Below are 15610 nucleotides of genomic sequence, written 5' to 3' on the forward strand. Positions count from 1 at the left end.
CGAACGTCTTTGTTTTCCTTGGCTGAGCTGGCTCAAAACTGTACGGCTGGATAGCTCCAATATTGCTCACCCTTTTTGTTCAATAGGTGATGTTAGGTTGGGGTTGTGATGGGCTGTAAGCTAGAGGGACAGAGTGTAAACAAAGCGCTTTCAGCAACTGGGAGGGGAAGGGGGACAGGGTTGCTCCATGCTAACGGTCCTGCCCAGAACTCTGAGGCAAATTTCTAATGAACTACTGCCGCTCTGCAGAAACTATGTCCAAGAAAAAGGCAGTTTTTATTTTTATTTTGGCTAAAAACAGCACCATCATGATCAAAAGACCACTGGGAACACTTTGAAAATAGATCAAAAGATGATCAGTGTGAGACTCTGTTTAATTCTAGCCAAGACTCCAATAAGTGCTTTTAAAGTGCGATTTTTGAGATTAAATCTGATTTTGCAGCTTATTTTGAAATATGATCAATTCTTTTCAAGCTACGTTCATTTACCCAATTGGCGGTTCCAGCGCTCTACAAGCTGAAACACGCCACATCTCTCTGCGAGGCAGCAGCACAAGCTCCAGTTAAAATGCTACAAATGTAGGGCAACAATGAGTTGAAGTGCCGCATGGCCCCCGGGTCACACAAGCTGTGGTGTGGCAGTGTCTCCTGACAAACACACACACACTTATATACGCACACACACCCACAAGACTGCACAGAATAATCATTGTAATATTGCTGCCTTGCACTCAAACTGCACAGCATGCACAAAGGCACACACATGACTGCACGCATGGAGAGACTGCTCACTGGCAGTAACTGTAACCCGATCTTCAGGCTGCAAAAGTCATATCTGTCTCTGTTCGCCTCACTTATCAGAGCCCTTGTGTCGCTGTCATTCGCTCATGCTGAGATCTTTCCACCTGATTACAGCTAAGCAGAGGCAAAGGAAGGGGGTCCTCCCAGCAGTACCAGAACCCCGGTAGACAAGCAGCCAGAACAAGTCAAAAGGTGCAAAAGACGTAAGGGAACGTGATAAGGATTTCTCTGATACAAGATCACAAATGTTCACTTGTTATCATCTAAAAAGACTGACACAATAACTCATCTGTTTGGCTCTAAGTTGAGAAAGCACTGACCCGCAATGTGGCAAGAAATCCTCGACTCTGGGTCAATACAGTTAAGTATTTGGCTTGTATGCACTAATAAATTAAAACTCCTGATGAAACATGGAGAAACATTAAGCACCCATGTACCCAGGGTTTTGCATAAACAGCTTTTATGTACATTTTCACTTAGAAACGCAGATCTTAAAGAAACGTTTAGCCTCATTCACCCCAGAGAAATTAATGAAGGACCTGTTTAAGGTGAGCATAGAAGCTTCTCTGCTGCTTCTCTCATGAGCAAAGGTATGATGGACAGCTTTGTGTGCTCTGCAGACAGACCTTGACGTCAATAAAGCAGTACAACTATTTAAAATAAGACTTGGATGACTGAGTTCTTTTGGCGGTTTATAGTGAGATCAACTCTGTCGGCTGCATCTCTCCAGAACAGATAAAGTATTGGGTTTGGTTGACATAGATTCCAACAACATTTGACATCAGAAGGTATGTGATTTTTTTGATCTGATGACACCAATCCGTATTGAACAAAACATGAGAACTGCTGCACAACAATCTACAACATCGATAAGTGTAATCTGACTATAGCTATCAATATCAGAAAAAACATACTTTGACAACATCTAAGCACTGTAGAAACTAAATCATTTAAATTATATATATATATTTGGGGTTGATATTCTGGATTAAGTGTTTGCATTCACCCCTTTTTCTTCAACTCTTACCCCTAAAATGAGCAAATTTCATCATATTTTTTTTGGCGTGTGTTTACCGCGAGCGTCGCTCCTGCAGAGTACTGAAGCCCGCAAAGGACTGGCTCCGTATTATGCCATTAGGCCCTCCAGGGGAGTGTGTGCCGGCCGCCATGATGTCCGGGATACGAGACGACACTCCTAAGGACGAAAAAGACACAAAAACCTTTTAATTTTTAAATCAACTATAAAGACAGTATTCAGACAAAAACAGATTGCAGTGAAGCTGACTTTGTTTTTGGTTTTTTTACAATATGGAGAATAAGGCACAAAGGGGCTGACTGCAGTGCTAATAGAACAGAAAGAAGCCACAAATGTTGACGTTTGCCATGTGCAATGTGGAAGTCAGAGTCAGGGCTTGTGCCAACACGCCTCGACTCCTCCGGCCTATTTGTCACCACTTCACTTTGAACATACCTCAGCTGTTACCGTTATTCCTCAGGCAGGTGCTGCAGAACAAGACACCAGTCAGCTTTCAAAAAGTCTGAAAAAATTGTCACACCTCCAATGAGGGCTCAACTTCTGTAAATGACTGACGTCTGTTTAATACCAAGGGAAAATGTCAGAAATCCAGTTTGGACTCCTCCATGAGGTCATTTAAAATCAATTGAACCTTTTTTAAGCGAGAGATGTGGAATGCAACCTAAGTCACATGGGCACTTGGTGAGCGAGCTGAAAATAGATGAAGAAAAATCCAAATATAGTTGTCACATAATGATGTAGCAGAGATCAAGCACCCAGAGGGAGGAAGAATCTTCTGAGATAACTTAATCAAGGCTTCAGCAAGAGAAATTATTTTTTGCCAGATGAGGAAAGCAATAAAGCTATTTTCTCCTTTTCTTCTTCTTTTTTTACCTTCTAAAGGGCAACTAAGTACAGTTTCGAATATATTTAAATAAGAATACTAGGGATCACCACTGCACTTATGGCCATGACTTCAAGCTGGGATATTTACAACAATCACTTCACAAAGGTGGGGAAACGCTCCTTTTAAAGGGTCTAGTCCAGGGGTGTCAAACTCATTTTCACTGAGGGCCACATCAGCATAGTGGCTGTCCTCAAAGGGCCAGATATAAGGTATACATGTAACTAAATGTAATGAAAAATAAATGTAACCACTCCTTAATGTTAAATGACTCATAATTTATTTATTATAATTTTTTAAAATGGCTATTACAGCTGCATAAAAACATATGTTTGCTTGTTATTCTATGTTAAATTTGATTCTGTCATGTTAGGTTATATGGACAGTGTTTAAGTCCTAATGTATAGTTGCCCAATCCAATATTTCAAGTCCAATTCCCCCTTGATATGAATAAATACACATCATTTTTATTTTTTATTTTAAGAAATTAAAAACTTGTATGCTCTGCGGGCCACATAAGATGACATGGCGGACCACATTTGGCCCGCGGGCCTTGAGTTTGTCCCATGTGGTCTAGGCCTTGATTAAATCCCGTTTTTCCCTTTTCTTCTTCAGTACCTTTGTGTGAGGGGTGGGCAGTGCTCAAATAATCAAGCAGACCCACACATAACATCTCCATTCACCTTACTACAAGGGACTGAGCCATAATCCTGATATGATCTGCTTTGCTGTCTCCAGCACACAAGGTGTAACATAATGACCCTGCATGGGGGCTGAAGATAGACTGGAACCCTGTTTTGCAGCAAGGCCACAAAAGACCATCCAACTGACATTTGTCCCGCTATTAATAGCAAGTAGATCAGCTGTCATCGTACGAGTCTGAAAGGTTGGATAGATGTTCGCCTGGACAGATAAAAGCATTTATAATTGTTATTTATAGTAAATTGTTTGCCTCGAGGAACTAAAAGCTATCTTTAAATGTTAGATGAATCTCATTTGTATATCCTTTGCTGTGAGCTTTGGAGACTCGGACTGAGTGATCCCTCCTGCCTCAAGTTCCAAACCTGATGGCTCCAAGAGGCCAAAATTCCATAGAAATCTATTAAGAAATAAACAGCTCAGTCTTCATTTTGGTCGGAATAACCATTCTTGATCTACTACCTTTTTTTTTTTCATTCTTACTAATCCTTTTTTTTTTCCATGATATTTTCTCTGTAGAGTAAGTTTCTATCAGATGCCTCGAAAAAGTATGTGCTCTCAAGTCAAACATTCGAAATGTTTGATAGCCAGATTCTTCTGAGCCCGGATTTAAGTGTGGCCTTCCAACATGCTCACTCCTGATTGGTGAGAGTGGTAGCCAAAGAAACGATGACTCAAACCAACTTCGACCAATCACTGCTTACTGTCGATTTCTGGTTCCACCATGACAAAAACATGGCAACTCAATTGACTTAAGTCACCATTTTTCCTCCGAGAACCAGGGTCTAAAGGCGGGTCAGTGTGGTTAAGTTTAGCACTTAACTATATTGTTCATATTTAATGACTAATTCTATGTTTTTGTACAATTATTGGTGTTTTTGTACAAACCATTGAGACAACTGTGCTGTGATATTGGGCTATACAAATAAAATCGAATTGAATTGGTTGGAACTGAAAGTAAACCACCCTTTATGGGTGATGCAATACTCCATTGTTAAATGGCTCAACTTTGCACCAAAAAGCCTAACCGTATATATGATGGCTAGCTTCTCACTTAACATTCTGCTAAAGAACAGTAGGATACGATCCTGACAATTGAGAGCAGCCGTTAGTGTTCTGCAGCATTTGGGCTCATCTGGTCTGTAGTCCAACACCTCAGTTTTGTATGTATTCTTATTTTGCTGAGACTTTCTGACTCACCGTCCTAAAAAGAGGAGGCAGTGGGTGGAAAATGATGGTACATCTTGTTACCTCATGCCTTCTGGGTAATGATAGAACATGCCGGACACTGTTCAGAGTCCTCCAGCCATTTGCTCTACATTTATGTGAAGTACTCTGGTGGAGAGCAAAAAAACATTTGGGTTCAACCATTTTTTTCGATTTTCCCAAACGGTATGTGGTGCTTGTAATGAGGACTCTGGGGAACAACAGTTTTTTTCTTCTCATGTCATCAAAAAAGACATTCAGATGCAAACAGAACTAAACTCAAACGAGACAAAAAGCTTCACAGTCACAAAGTGCCTCCCAACTAAACTCTTAATGCAAACTGGTAAATAGAGACCATGTCTGCCCTGCAGCCATTTTCTGAGGCTCACCTCTGCACTACTGAATAATTGTGCCACTTCATGAAAAGATAATATATCTCCCCCAGAAACTGAGATTATTATCTGTGCTTTAAATTCAAGTCAGTGTGTGCAGCTGCTGGCACTGCACCTTTTAAAGCAACAAAGGTTTATTCAACCACTAAAAACCCATTGCTGTGTTTTTTCTATAGAGCCAATTTATTGAAATTAGCCTTATTGGTAGTTATCTGATCTAGCAGTATATAGCGGTAAATTTGTTTCAAACAAAAATGAGAATAAAAAAAGTGCTGTTATTAATTATTTAAGTCATTCTATATTATGACTTATTTTCAGAATATTCTTTAATAATGTTTTCACGTACATTATGGTACGAACCCATCTACTCTCAGTGCCTCACAAGTAGCTGGATTCAATTCTTAAAAAAAGCCTTTTCAACGTGCCTCTTAGCATTGCTGCACACGTTGTCTTTCAGAGTCGCGACAACAATGCCCACTTGCAGCGTCCTGGTTTTGGGCCAGCCTCCATGCATATTGAATACAGCCGCCCAGTCTCTCCATCTATTCACTGCTCCACTGTCTCGGCCTTGAAGACCTGCAAGTCTGTGAATGTGTGTGTGTGATTGATCAGTATGCTGAGCTGCAGCTTAGCAGGAGTCGGCAAATGGCAAACAGGCGACACACACACAAAAAACTAGAACAGGACGATGAGAGTGTAAAGTAACACTAGTTGCCAGTTTGCTTCTGTTATAGTTTTGTTAATGCAAGATTCATAACCCCCTGTTGTAATAATAAAATACGTCCAACATAAGCCTTCAGCTGTCTTCTGTTTGCTCTGCAGTTGGACAGGACAAGAAAGAAGAAAAAAAAGGTCTGTTAATGCAAGAGTCCCACATGTTTCCCAATACTTTATTAGCCTTCCAGTTCATTCTAATATAAAGTTTGATCATCCAATGTAGTTTATTAGGTGTTATAACAAACAAAAAATATATAATTTTAAAACAAATACTATAAGTAAAAACAGAAATAAAAGCTGAAACAATATAGTTTATTGACTGTAGAATATCAACATGCACAAACATGCATCAGCAGCTGGACCAGTTTCATCAGGAGTGACTTCCTCTTCTTGTAATCCAAGACTGTTAGGCCTCAACTCCTTTCAGTGGCACATACTTGTTTTGCCAAATTGCAAAGAGGAGGTTTTTAGTTAGGATGAAAATGATTATTTTCATATGTAAACTAATTTAAACAACCCAAAGATAAGAATGAACCTAAAAATAATTTAGCTGTTTTTCAGTCTAAATGCCCCTTTACCGTGGTAACGTTTTGGCAGCTCAAAGACCCACTCCAATCATCTCTTGATCTATATTCAAAGCGTGCCCAATGGTCTTTCAATTATGGGGCAGTTTTTAGCCAAAAAAAACTGTCCTTTTCTAGGAAATAGGTACTGCAGGGGTGTAAGACTTCATTAGAAATTCACCTCTGTTGTGGCTGGGACTGCTGGCATAGAGAAAGCCCGCCTCACCTTCCCATCATCCATCTGTTTACACTCTTTCCCACTATCTTACAGCCCCTCACAACCCCAACTTAACATTACCGGTGCAACAAAAATAGGGACGAATATTAGAGCTATCACAGCAGCAGAGTTTTGAGCCAGATGCCAGCTCAGACGGGGTATTTATTTTCCATGTGACAACTACAAGCTTTTTCTAAAGGCATTTTTTGTATGATCCTGATTCCCAACGATTTGAATAAATAAATACTCTGAAATGCAATTTTAAACTTATTTTTATTATATTTGTCCTCCATCAGAAAAATGCCACAAGAACACACAATTTTCATCAGATAGGGTCTTAAAGTCACTTCCGCTAACTCATCATCAGCGCCATCTTTATAATTTCCTATCGCCTAAATTTTTACATAACGCAAAGCAGTAGTTTGTTAAATCTCAGGGTTTCTCCTAAGACTTGAACAGATTTGTCAAAAATGTCATATTATCAAAGGTCCTTTCTTCAGTTTGAGCAGAACTCAATTTTCCCTCCTTTTCCAGCTCTGAGTCACCTAAAGTGGAGGGGTGGAGTGGAGGCTGAGGCTTCACTTCTATCACTCTGTGAAAGCTTTTCTATAATCCATTGTGACAGTATACAAAAGCCAAATTACAAAACACCAAAAACTACACTGTAATTACCGGCCGGATTATACATGGATCAGAAATTGGGGGTCACTAATTTTACACAATGATGGCATTAAACCAGCCAATCAAAAGACATTTCCAATCACCATCACAAAACAATCAAGGACCTGGAATCCCACTGATTGTAGAAGGATTTCTGACAAGGTGCAGAGTAGGTAACAACTCACTTCCTGCACTTCTGTGCACAATCCCAACAAGAAAACAGATTCTGCAACATCTTGACATGTTCCACTATGTATTTTGTGTTATAGCTCCAAACGCAAACTTCACTGACAGTTTCCAGGTCTATGCTCGCATTCAAATTAAAATAGCTGAGCCCATGTTGACACCCACATGCAACAACTGAATAATCCTGAATTTGTGTACAAAAAAACAGCGTCTTCTCAAAGTGCATGTTAACAAGAGAAGCCTAATTCCAAATGCCTGTATAAATTAGCCTACCATGGCAACAGAAAAAAAGGGATAAAGTGAGTTACATAAAGCAACGCTTATCAACCAGCTGCCAAGAACTAGGACACACACACAACCTCGTGTTAGAGGCCTGAGGGTGTTTAAGCAACAAACCTATCTACAGTACGATTCATGTCTTTATACACAGTAAAGACTAAATCTTAAGAAAGTAAAATGACCCTTGTTTCAAGAGAAATTATCTTATTTTATGTCTTGTAAGAAAAGTAATCTTATCAAGAAAGTTTTTTAATAGCAAAGTAATTTGTTTAAGGGCCATCGTTTCAGTGTCTAGAATTCTTGTTAAAACCATTTTTCTTACCCTATCGGCAGATTTATTTACTTATTTAAACAAAACCTGCCAACGGAGTTCTACTTATAAGTGGCCTGTTTTTACAAGTTTTATTTGCGCATGTCCTATTTTTTATTTATTTATTTGTGTGCATTGGGATGCATTTGTAAAAGGCTGTTTATGAATAAAGCAGTGAATAGAGCAATGGTAGAAAGCAAAACACAACTTATATGATAAGTGGCAGAGACATTAAAACTCTTTAATAGGAAAAGCAAATCAGATTTGACAGATTACAGCGGTGATGAAATAGTAAACATTAATGTTTACCCGGAAGAAGGTAACGTGTTCCAGCCGAACCTAGAAGTTGCACAAGCATGCTGAAAATCTGCTCAATTATTCATGAGTTTGTGGGAAGTGATTTGAGTGGCAGTTGGTGATAAACTCCAGCCTTTACCATGAACACTGCACGTTTAAAACGTCTAAAGCAAAAGCAAAAATCATCCAAAGAGGTTAAACTCCTATAGACTACATTTCCATTAAGATATAAGACAGTAGGAAACATTTTATGAAGAGAAAGCTTATTTTAAATCCCTTGTCCATCAAATGCTTTCTTAACCCGCTGACAATATTAGAGCCAAGCTGTTTAAAATCCCAAACTCCCCGCAGGCAAAGTGCACCACATGGAAAAACCAGCACCTCCTCACAAGCCGAGTTTTTGAGGAGTTGCCACAGAAGCATCTGCTAAAGGGAATTTGGTTTAGTGGGAAGCTCGTGATATTGCTTCTAAATCAAATTTTCATACACAGCTACATTCACAAGGCAAAAACTACTTTAGGAACAGGCATGCAGGTTAGGTGTAGTACAGAATGGGGGAGAGAAAAAGCAGATTTCTCTTGTGGCAGAAGTTTTTCTGCATCTTTTTTTTGTTGCAAAAAAGTCAAAAAAAAAGTGCCAAAAGGCACAAAGAAAGCTGCGCTGAAACAATCGAGGGGAGCAGAGACGTACAGATGAAACACATTTAATGAGAGTTGTTCTGTAAAAGGTGTATACGACTGGAACGATCTGTTTTTGATGAAAATAAACAGAATAAATCTTGTGGCAAACAAAATTTTTAGGCGTATTTTTAAAAATGAAAACATTACCTGGTGCAATAATATGCTATAAATAGCAGAAAAAACAGCCTCCTACTGTGTTGCCAAGCACCTTCAAATTATACCAGACTTTTATTATTTATGTTATTCTCGCTAGGACTGTATTCTTAAAATTTCATCATGGTTTATTAATGAAAACTCAAGTCATAGATGGATTTCTTTAGAGAGATTCTCACATCTTTCATCGATTTATTCTCCTCTCATCTTATTATGTCTCAGAGATGCTTGGAGTCTGACCACAGACATGATCAGCCAATGCTGTCGACAGTAATGGACCTGAAACAGCAGCTGCATGTCCCCAAACCCCATCATCAGCCCTTCCTCTGTCCCGACCCCTTCATTTTCTCAGACTACACCAATCATGTGATCCTGGGAAAAGGTTGAGGAAAATAAACTAGCACAACTGCAGAAGCAAAAGAGGTTTCTGGGTTTGTACTGGAAGATCAGGAGCCAAAAAGAAAGATGCAGTAAGCTCCATCTCCATCTCTTGGTGGCTTTAGATAAGTATGATATACAACTCAAAGATCAGATCTACTCCAATCACGGTTTCTGTGTGAGACTATTTGGTCCTAAAAGACCCCAAACTCCTGGAGACTGGAACTCTCTTCTAAAATGATTTGATTCGTTTCCATTTTTTCATTAATAAATTCCAAAATTCATTGAGATTTCATTATGTTTCATAGAGCATATTAAATCAATTAGGGTTGAACTTGCATTATTTTATTGATACTTAGAATCTACAACAGTAACTCAGCTGGTTTGAATGAATATTGATTTTTAAAAATCTATATCAATTCTAGTCAATGATTCAGCTGAATGAACAATAAAACACTTTTTAAAATCAGAACAATGGGTAACCAATCTAACCAAACCAGGATCCTTAAAGTCCCACTTCAACTACATTTGTATCGATTGTAAAAGCGTTCCCAGTGGTCTTTTAATTATGATTACGCCGTTTTTAGCCAAAACTTTAAAAAATTGTGTTGCTTTCTAGGAAATAGTTTCTGCAGAGCGACAGTAGTTCATTAGAAATTAGCCTTCAAGTTGTAGGCAAGTCTGTTGGTGCAGATGCAACCCTACGCAAACATCCCATCATCCCTTTATTTTACTCTCACTTCCTAGCTAGCTTGCAGCGCCTCACAACCCCAACCTAACATTAGGTTTAATGTCAGGAAAACGTTAAATAAAAGAAGAAAAAAAAAACAGTTCAGATGCTAAGGTGACGATAAATGACCGATTTGGCTGATATTCATTTAATGTCATTATTACAAAAACCTTTTTTAGGACTAAACACTCAATTTAGACTGGAAGAATTTTCATCCAGTCTAAATTTAAAGACACCAAGGCTATCTGTCAATGGGCATCTACAGCTATTGTTTTTTAGCTGCAAACATATCCAAATGACACGACAAAAACCTTGACAGTCTATGAAACATTTTATGGGCATTCCTTTTCACAAAGCTGGAACTTGTTGCTCACAACAGTTCTAACAAATCATATAACTGTCTTGCAAGTTGTGCAATCACCAAAGCAGATCACACACAAGCAAAATATAGTGTGCCGGAATCTTAATCCACCCTCAATTGGTTCGTTTGTTCGTTTCCAAAAAATCAAGCTCATCCCTGATGAGAAGAAAAATCAAACAACATGAGGTCCTGAACCAGATTCACTGTTCAGCTTTATGGGGTCGACGTTAAACCAGTCTAGACTCTATAAATACTAAGAATCAGCTGAGAGGCAACTCAGTCATATGATTGTTCCCTCTGCCAGTAATCATTTAAAAAAGGAGGATGGAGCTCCATGACTTGAAATCTGAGTTAAGTCAGACCCTGGTTCACACATTTTGCCTCAACAAATACTGTTTTGTGAAATAGTTTTATCCTCATTCTGTTTTAGTGAACAAATCACCTTATCTGATGATGTAATTGTATCCTTTCTATTGTGTCGATTCTGCCCTAGATGTGTGTTTTCTCAGATTTACCCCATCATACAGTTTAAACGCAATTACAGTCACTCTGCTCTAATTACAGGTCATCTGTTTCGACATGAGGCAGAGAGAAAAATCGGGACCAGGCCACGGAGTGGCATTTAAATGGACAGATGACCAGATTAGCAGAGGCGTGTCTGGGATGAGGTTACATTCAGGCAGCTACATCTCAGCAGTGGAAAGTAGTTTGTAATCACTTGTGAAAAATATAATCCACATCAGAAAATGCACCGCACAGATTAAACGATGGAGTCTGATGCCATTGACAAACAGACTTTGAGCTTCTTTAGAAAAATAAAATGTAAAATAAAAAAGGTACAGCACTTTCTCTAAATACTATTCATAGAAGGGAGTTTCATAAAAAGAAAGGGAGGGTTCATTATAAATTACCTACTGCTTTTTTTTGGTGCTTTTTGTATGCTTTTTATTGATTAGAACTATTGTTTTAGAGTATTTTTCATAGTTACATGCTCCTATTTAAAAAAATGGAAACTACATCCCATCTAGATGTAAAATGTTGTCATACGCGCAGCATAAAACGGTTGAAAATAAGAGCAGTTCGACGTCCATTTTCAGAAACATATATATTTTTAAAGACAGCTTTAAATACACTAATACAGGAAACACAAAAATGTTCAAAATATCATTAAATTTCTCTAATGATAAATAGATTTCTCTTAATGTCTACAGACGTAAAGGTGAATAAAAATTAACCTGACTCCTTTGTTACCAATTGTTTCTATTGATCCTTTTGTCTAAGCGGGGTTTTTTTTTATTACATTTCTTTGAATTTAACTACAGTCTTCCTAGAAGTCCACCAGCAGATCTTCTCTGAGTCTGTCCATTGGGAGTGCTGGATAGAAAATGATCTTCTAAACTGCAGCGCTGGAATGCAGTTGCCATTCAAACAGGATTATGCTGTTGTTTCTGGCTCATTTGTTAATAGATGAGAGAAAAGGCAACAAGCCGTTCCGTGGACACAGCCACTGTGATCAGATCAGCTCATACCCCTGTCAGCCACACAAATTGGTCAGCAGCACAGCTCAAAAACTCGGCTGTGTCACCTTGAAAGGCACAAAGAGAAGATTGGCATCCTGAGTTTAGCAGAAGTGGAAACGTTTCTGGAGCTAATTTGCCATCTGTAGACTTTAGTTTCTGGTATTGCAGATGATAAACCCTCATTAAAAGTGTTTTTCTTTAAAGTTGGAAAAGCAATTTACGCCACACAAAATGTTTAGGGTAAGCATAACCCAAATAAACATATTATGCTTCACGAAAAACATGATTTTAAAGGGATGCTCATTTTAGAGAAACGCCCACCACCTCTCCAGTAATGCAGTCAATGCAGCGGCATGATTTACACAGTCATGGTGGATTTACACTCAGCTTATTCCTCCTAGAGCCCTGACTAAACCAACACTGCAATAATACCAGCACTAATACAATTTAGATAGCAACTGAAAAAGGGGGAAACCACAGGAGGATGCAGTGGGTCCTTCCTCCCTAAACTGCAGTTTTACAGTCAAACTAACAATGTTTTGAAGCTGTTCTTTTTGTAACTACTTTTAAAGACGTTGGAGACCAACTCAAGACATTTTAAAAGCGCTGTGTTGTTAAGATTTTGGTTGGAGGCAAATTTATTTTGTCTTATTAGTGAGGAGGCAGGGATAATGTTATAAAAAAAACACACAAACAATATTTTAAAGCTGGAGAGAAGATCAACACAAACATTGAGTCTGGAAGCAGCAGGTCCTAAACAATAAATATATACTTATATAATACAAAAAAAATCTGGTTAACACTATTTTTATTCTTTATTTAGGCTAATCTCACTCATAGGACATGATCTCAAAGATTTGACTGGAGGCTTGAACTTTGACTCAACACTCATTTGTTTATCTTTAAATGTTAATTCTGGAGCTTTGCTGTTCGATGGAACAAACAGTGTTTAGCCAGTTTGTTGTTGTTGCATAACTGTTATGGCAGTGCAGGGACTGCAAATGCCTAATTATTGTGTTACAATTGTAATTTTAGGTACCACAATGCCCAGACGTTGCTTTGGCTTGCAGAAAGTGACTTGTAATTACATCAGGTGCAGGACTATGGAAGCGATTATGTAGCATAAATAAAAAGCAAAGTCAAAACAAGAAATGCTTTTTCATTTTCAAAATGAAGCTGCATTTTTTGACTCAAAAATATAATGAAAAAGCAATCCACCAAAATGCTTTTTCATTTCCTTCCTCAACACAGCTTATTCTGTCACTTAATTAAAATTAAAATGAAAATGGTATTTGACATTTCATTTTCAAACAGTTCTCTGGTAAATGTGTAGCATAATTCATTTAGAAATGTCTAATTTGACCACTGGAAACACAAATTCATTTGATGGTTTCTCAGATCGCAGCAGCATTTCCGCCTTCAGCGATCATGGGGAGCTTCGCGCTCCGCTGTGCGAAGGCAGCTGGCGGTCTGAAGAACAAAGCTTGTCCGCGGTGCGTCGGGAGGAGGACCGCAGAAGGCGGACATGCAGTTACTTAGTCCTGAGAAGCTGTGGAAACTCATCAGAAGTTCACAACCATCACAAAACCCTCGTCTCTGCCGCTAACACAGTCTGCTCTTGGTGCGCGTGTGTGCGTCAGTCAGCAGCCGGACACACAGAGAGAGCAGTGACGTCATCGCCCCGCCTCCGCTCTGCTAATGCTTTTTCGAATTGAATATTGTGACAAGTTGCGCGGGGTGGATGTTAAAATGCAAATGCAATCCCCTCTTTGCATTTTCATTTTAATGATGACACAGAATAAGCGGTTTTAAGTATAAAATGAAAAAGCATTTTGAAATATTGCTTTTTCTTTTTAATTTTGAGTCAAAAAATGCAGCTACATTTTGAAAATTAAAAAGCATTTCTGTTAATCCATTTTAATTGTCAAATTAGACATTTCTAAATGAATTATGCTACACATTTACCAGAAAACTGTTTGAAAATGAAATGTCAAATACCATTTTCATTTTAATTTTAATTAAGTGACAGAATAAGCTGTGTTGAGGAAGGAAATGAAAAAGCATTTTGGTGGATTGCTTTTTCATTATATTTTTGAGTCAAAAAATGCAGCTTCATTTTGAAAATGAAAAAGCATTTCTTGTTTTGACTTTGCTTTTTATTTATGCTACATAATCGCTTCCATACAGGACAGTCAATCGGATAGTACTACATTTTTTATGTTTTGTTAATACTTTATCCCTTTCTTTACATAAATTCAAAAATATAAGTCCCCCCCTGTGTTCTGAATTACTTTGGTTCCTGCAGGTCAAAGATCAGAACATTTTAGGTCTAAAAGGATAAATGTGGGGGTACTTCATCTCAACACCACCTTCCTTCAGTGTTTTCTGCACAAATCAGCTCTCCCACTGACACACAATAGAACTGTGTTTACTTTACAAGCCAGATAAAAGCCAACACAAGCAAATAAAATGACAACACTTTTTAAAGCGAAGCACTAATCATTATCAGTACAATACAACCAAATTGTCTCTTAGTTACACAACTTCACCAAAAAGGCAAATGCTGGGTGGCATTGTCAATATTAGGGTGGGATATGAAGATGAAACATTTCTGTAATTACTAGGGATGCAACAATTCACTTTCCTCGCGACTCGGTTTAATGGTGTAACATACAGTTTGGTTTTTGATCCAGAACCGTGCCAACCTATTCACTCAATGGAGACGAGAAATGACAGATTGATCCTAAATCAGTGTTTCAGCATTCATCCCATTTTGATGGTTTGGGTATTTGAAACCAGAGTACTCAACATAGTACACAACCAGAATGGCAAACTGGAATCATGAAAAATGAAAGTGCTGATTGTTGCTGAGAGAGGCGTCATACAAAGTACACATCAATAATCTGTTCTCAGTTAATATGACATAATATCAGGAAAGTTGGTACCAGATGTGTTGCCATTTTTTTTTCCTTTTTATAATTTAGGTGGTACTGTTTTGCGATCCAAAAACATATTTAATTGTAAAGTGAATATGCTTAAATGTGGACCAATAAGGTATCTGGATGATATTGAGATGATGAACCAGATGCAAAATCAGATAATCAGCTTATGACCCTAAAACGCTTGCAGCGGTCATAACGCTGCAACAACTTCTGGTCAAAGATGGTGTCTGAGTTCCCATAGCAACACACAGAAGACGATTTAAGGGGAGACACCTCTGGCATACTTCTCCAGAAACACAAATATATTAATGAAAGAAAGATTTAAACATTTGTATTATTTATTTCCAATTTTTCATTTTAAGTGAAAGCTAAAAATGGAAAGATTGGTTGTAACTCCTCTCCCAGAACTCCTTGTTTATATTGTAACAAAAAAGCTAATAGTGGTGGAAATATAAAAAGTATATAGATATAATTTAATTTATTAATGAAACATATTAAATCACCAGCACATACGATACATTTGACTTTCTAGATAAGATATAGAAACAGAAAAGAAGCCAACCAAAGATCCATGTTTACACCAATACTTGCAAAAGCATGA

At 38.1% G+C, this 15610-nt stretch overlaps 1 protein-coding gene across 4 annotated transcripts in view; it reads right to left on the bottom strand.

Annotated features, from left to right (window-relative positions):
- ripor2 (RHO family interacting cell polarization regulator 2) overlaps nucleotides 1-15610 on the bottom strand; it is a 61172-nt gene that overhangs the window by 20596 nt on the left and 24966 nt on the right. For all 4 annotated transcript variants that reach the window (XM_020707345.2, XM_011481282.3, XM_004074377.4 and 1 more), the window contains exon 2: nucleotides 1875-1995. In XM_020707345.2, the coding sequence (XP_020563004.1) occupies nucleotides 1875-1995 (121 nt within the window). The remainder of the gene's footprint in view (nucleotides 1-1874; nucleotides 1996-15610) is intronic.

The sequence above is a fragment of the Oryzias latipes genome, chromosome 11 (genome assembly GCF_002234675.1).
Source record: "Oryzias latipes chromosome 11, ASM223467v1".
In the NCBI taxonomy this organism is placed as follows: domain Eukaryota; kingdom Metazoa; phylum Chordata; class Actinopteri; order Beloniformes; family Adrianichthyidae; genus Oryzias; species Oryzias latipes.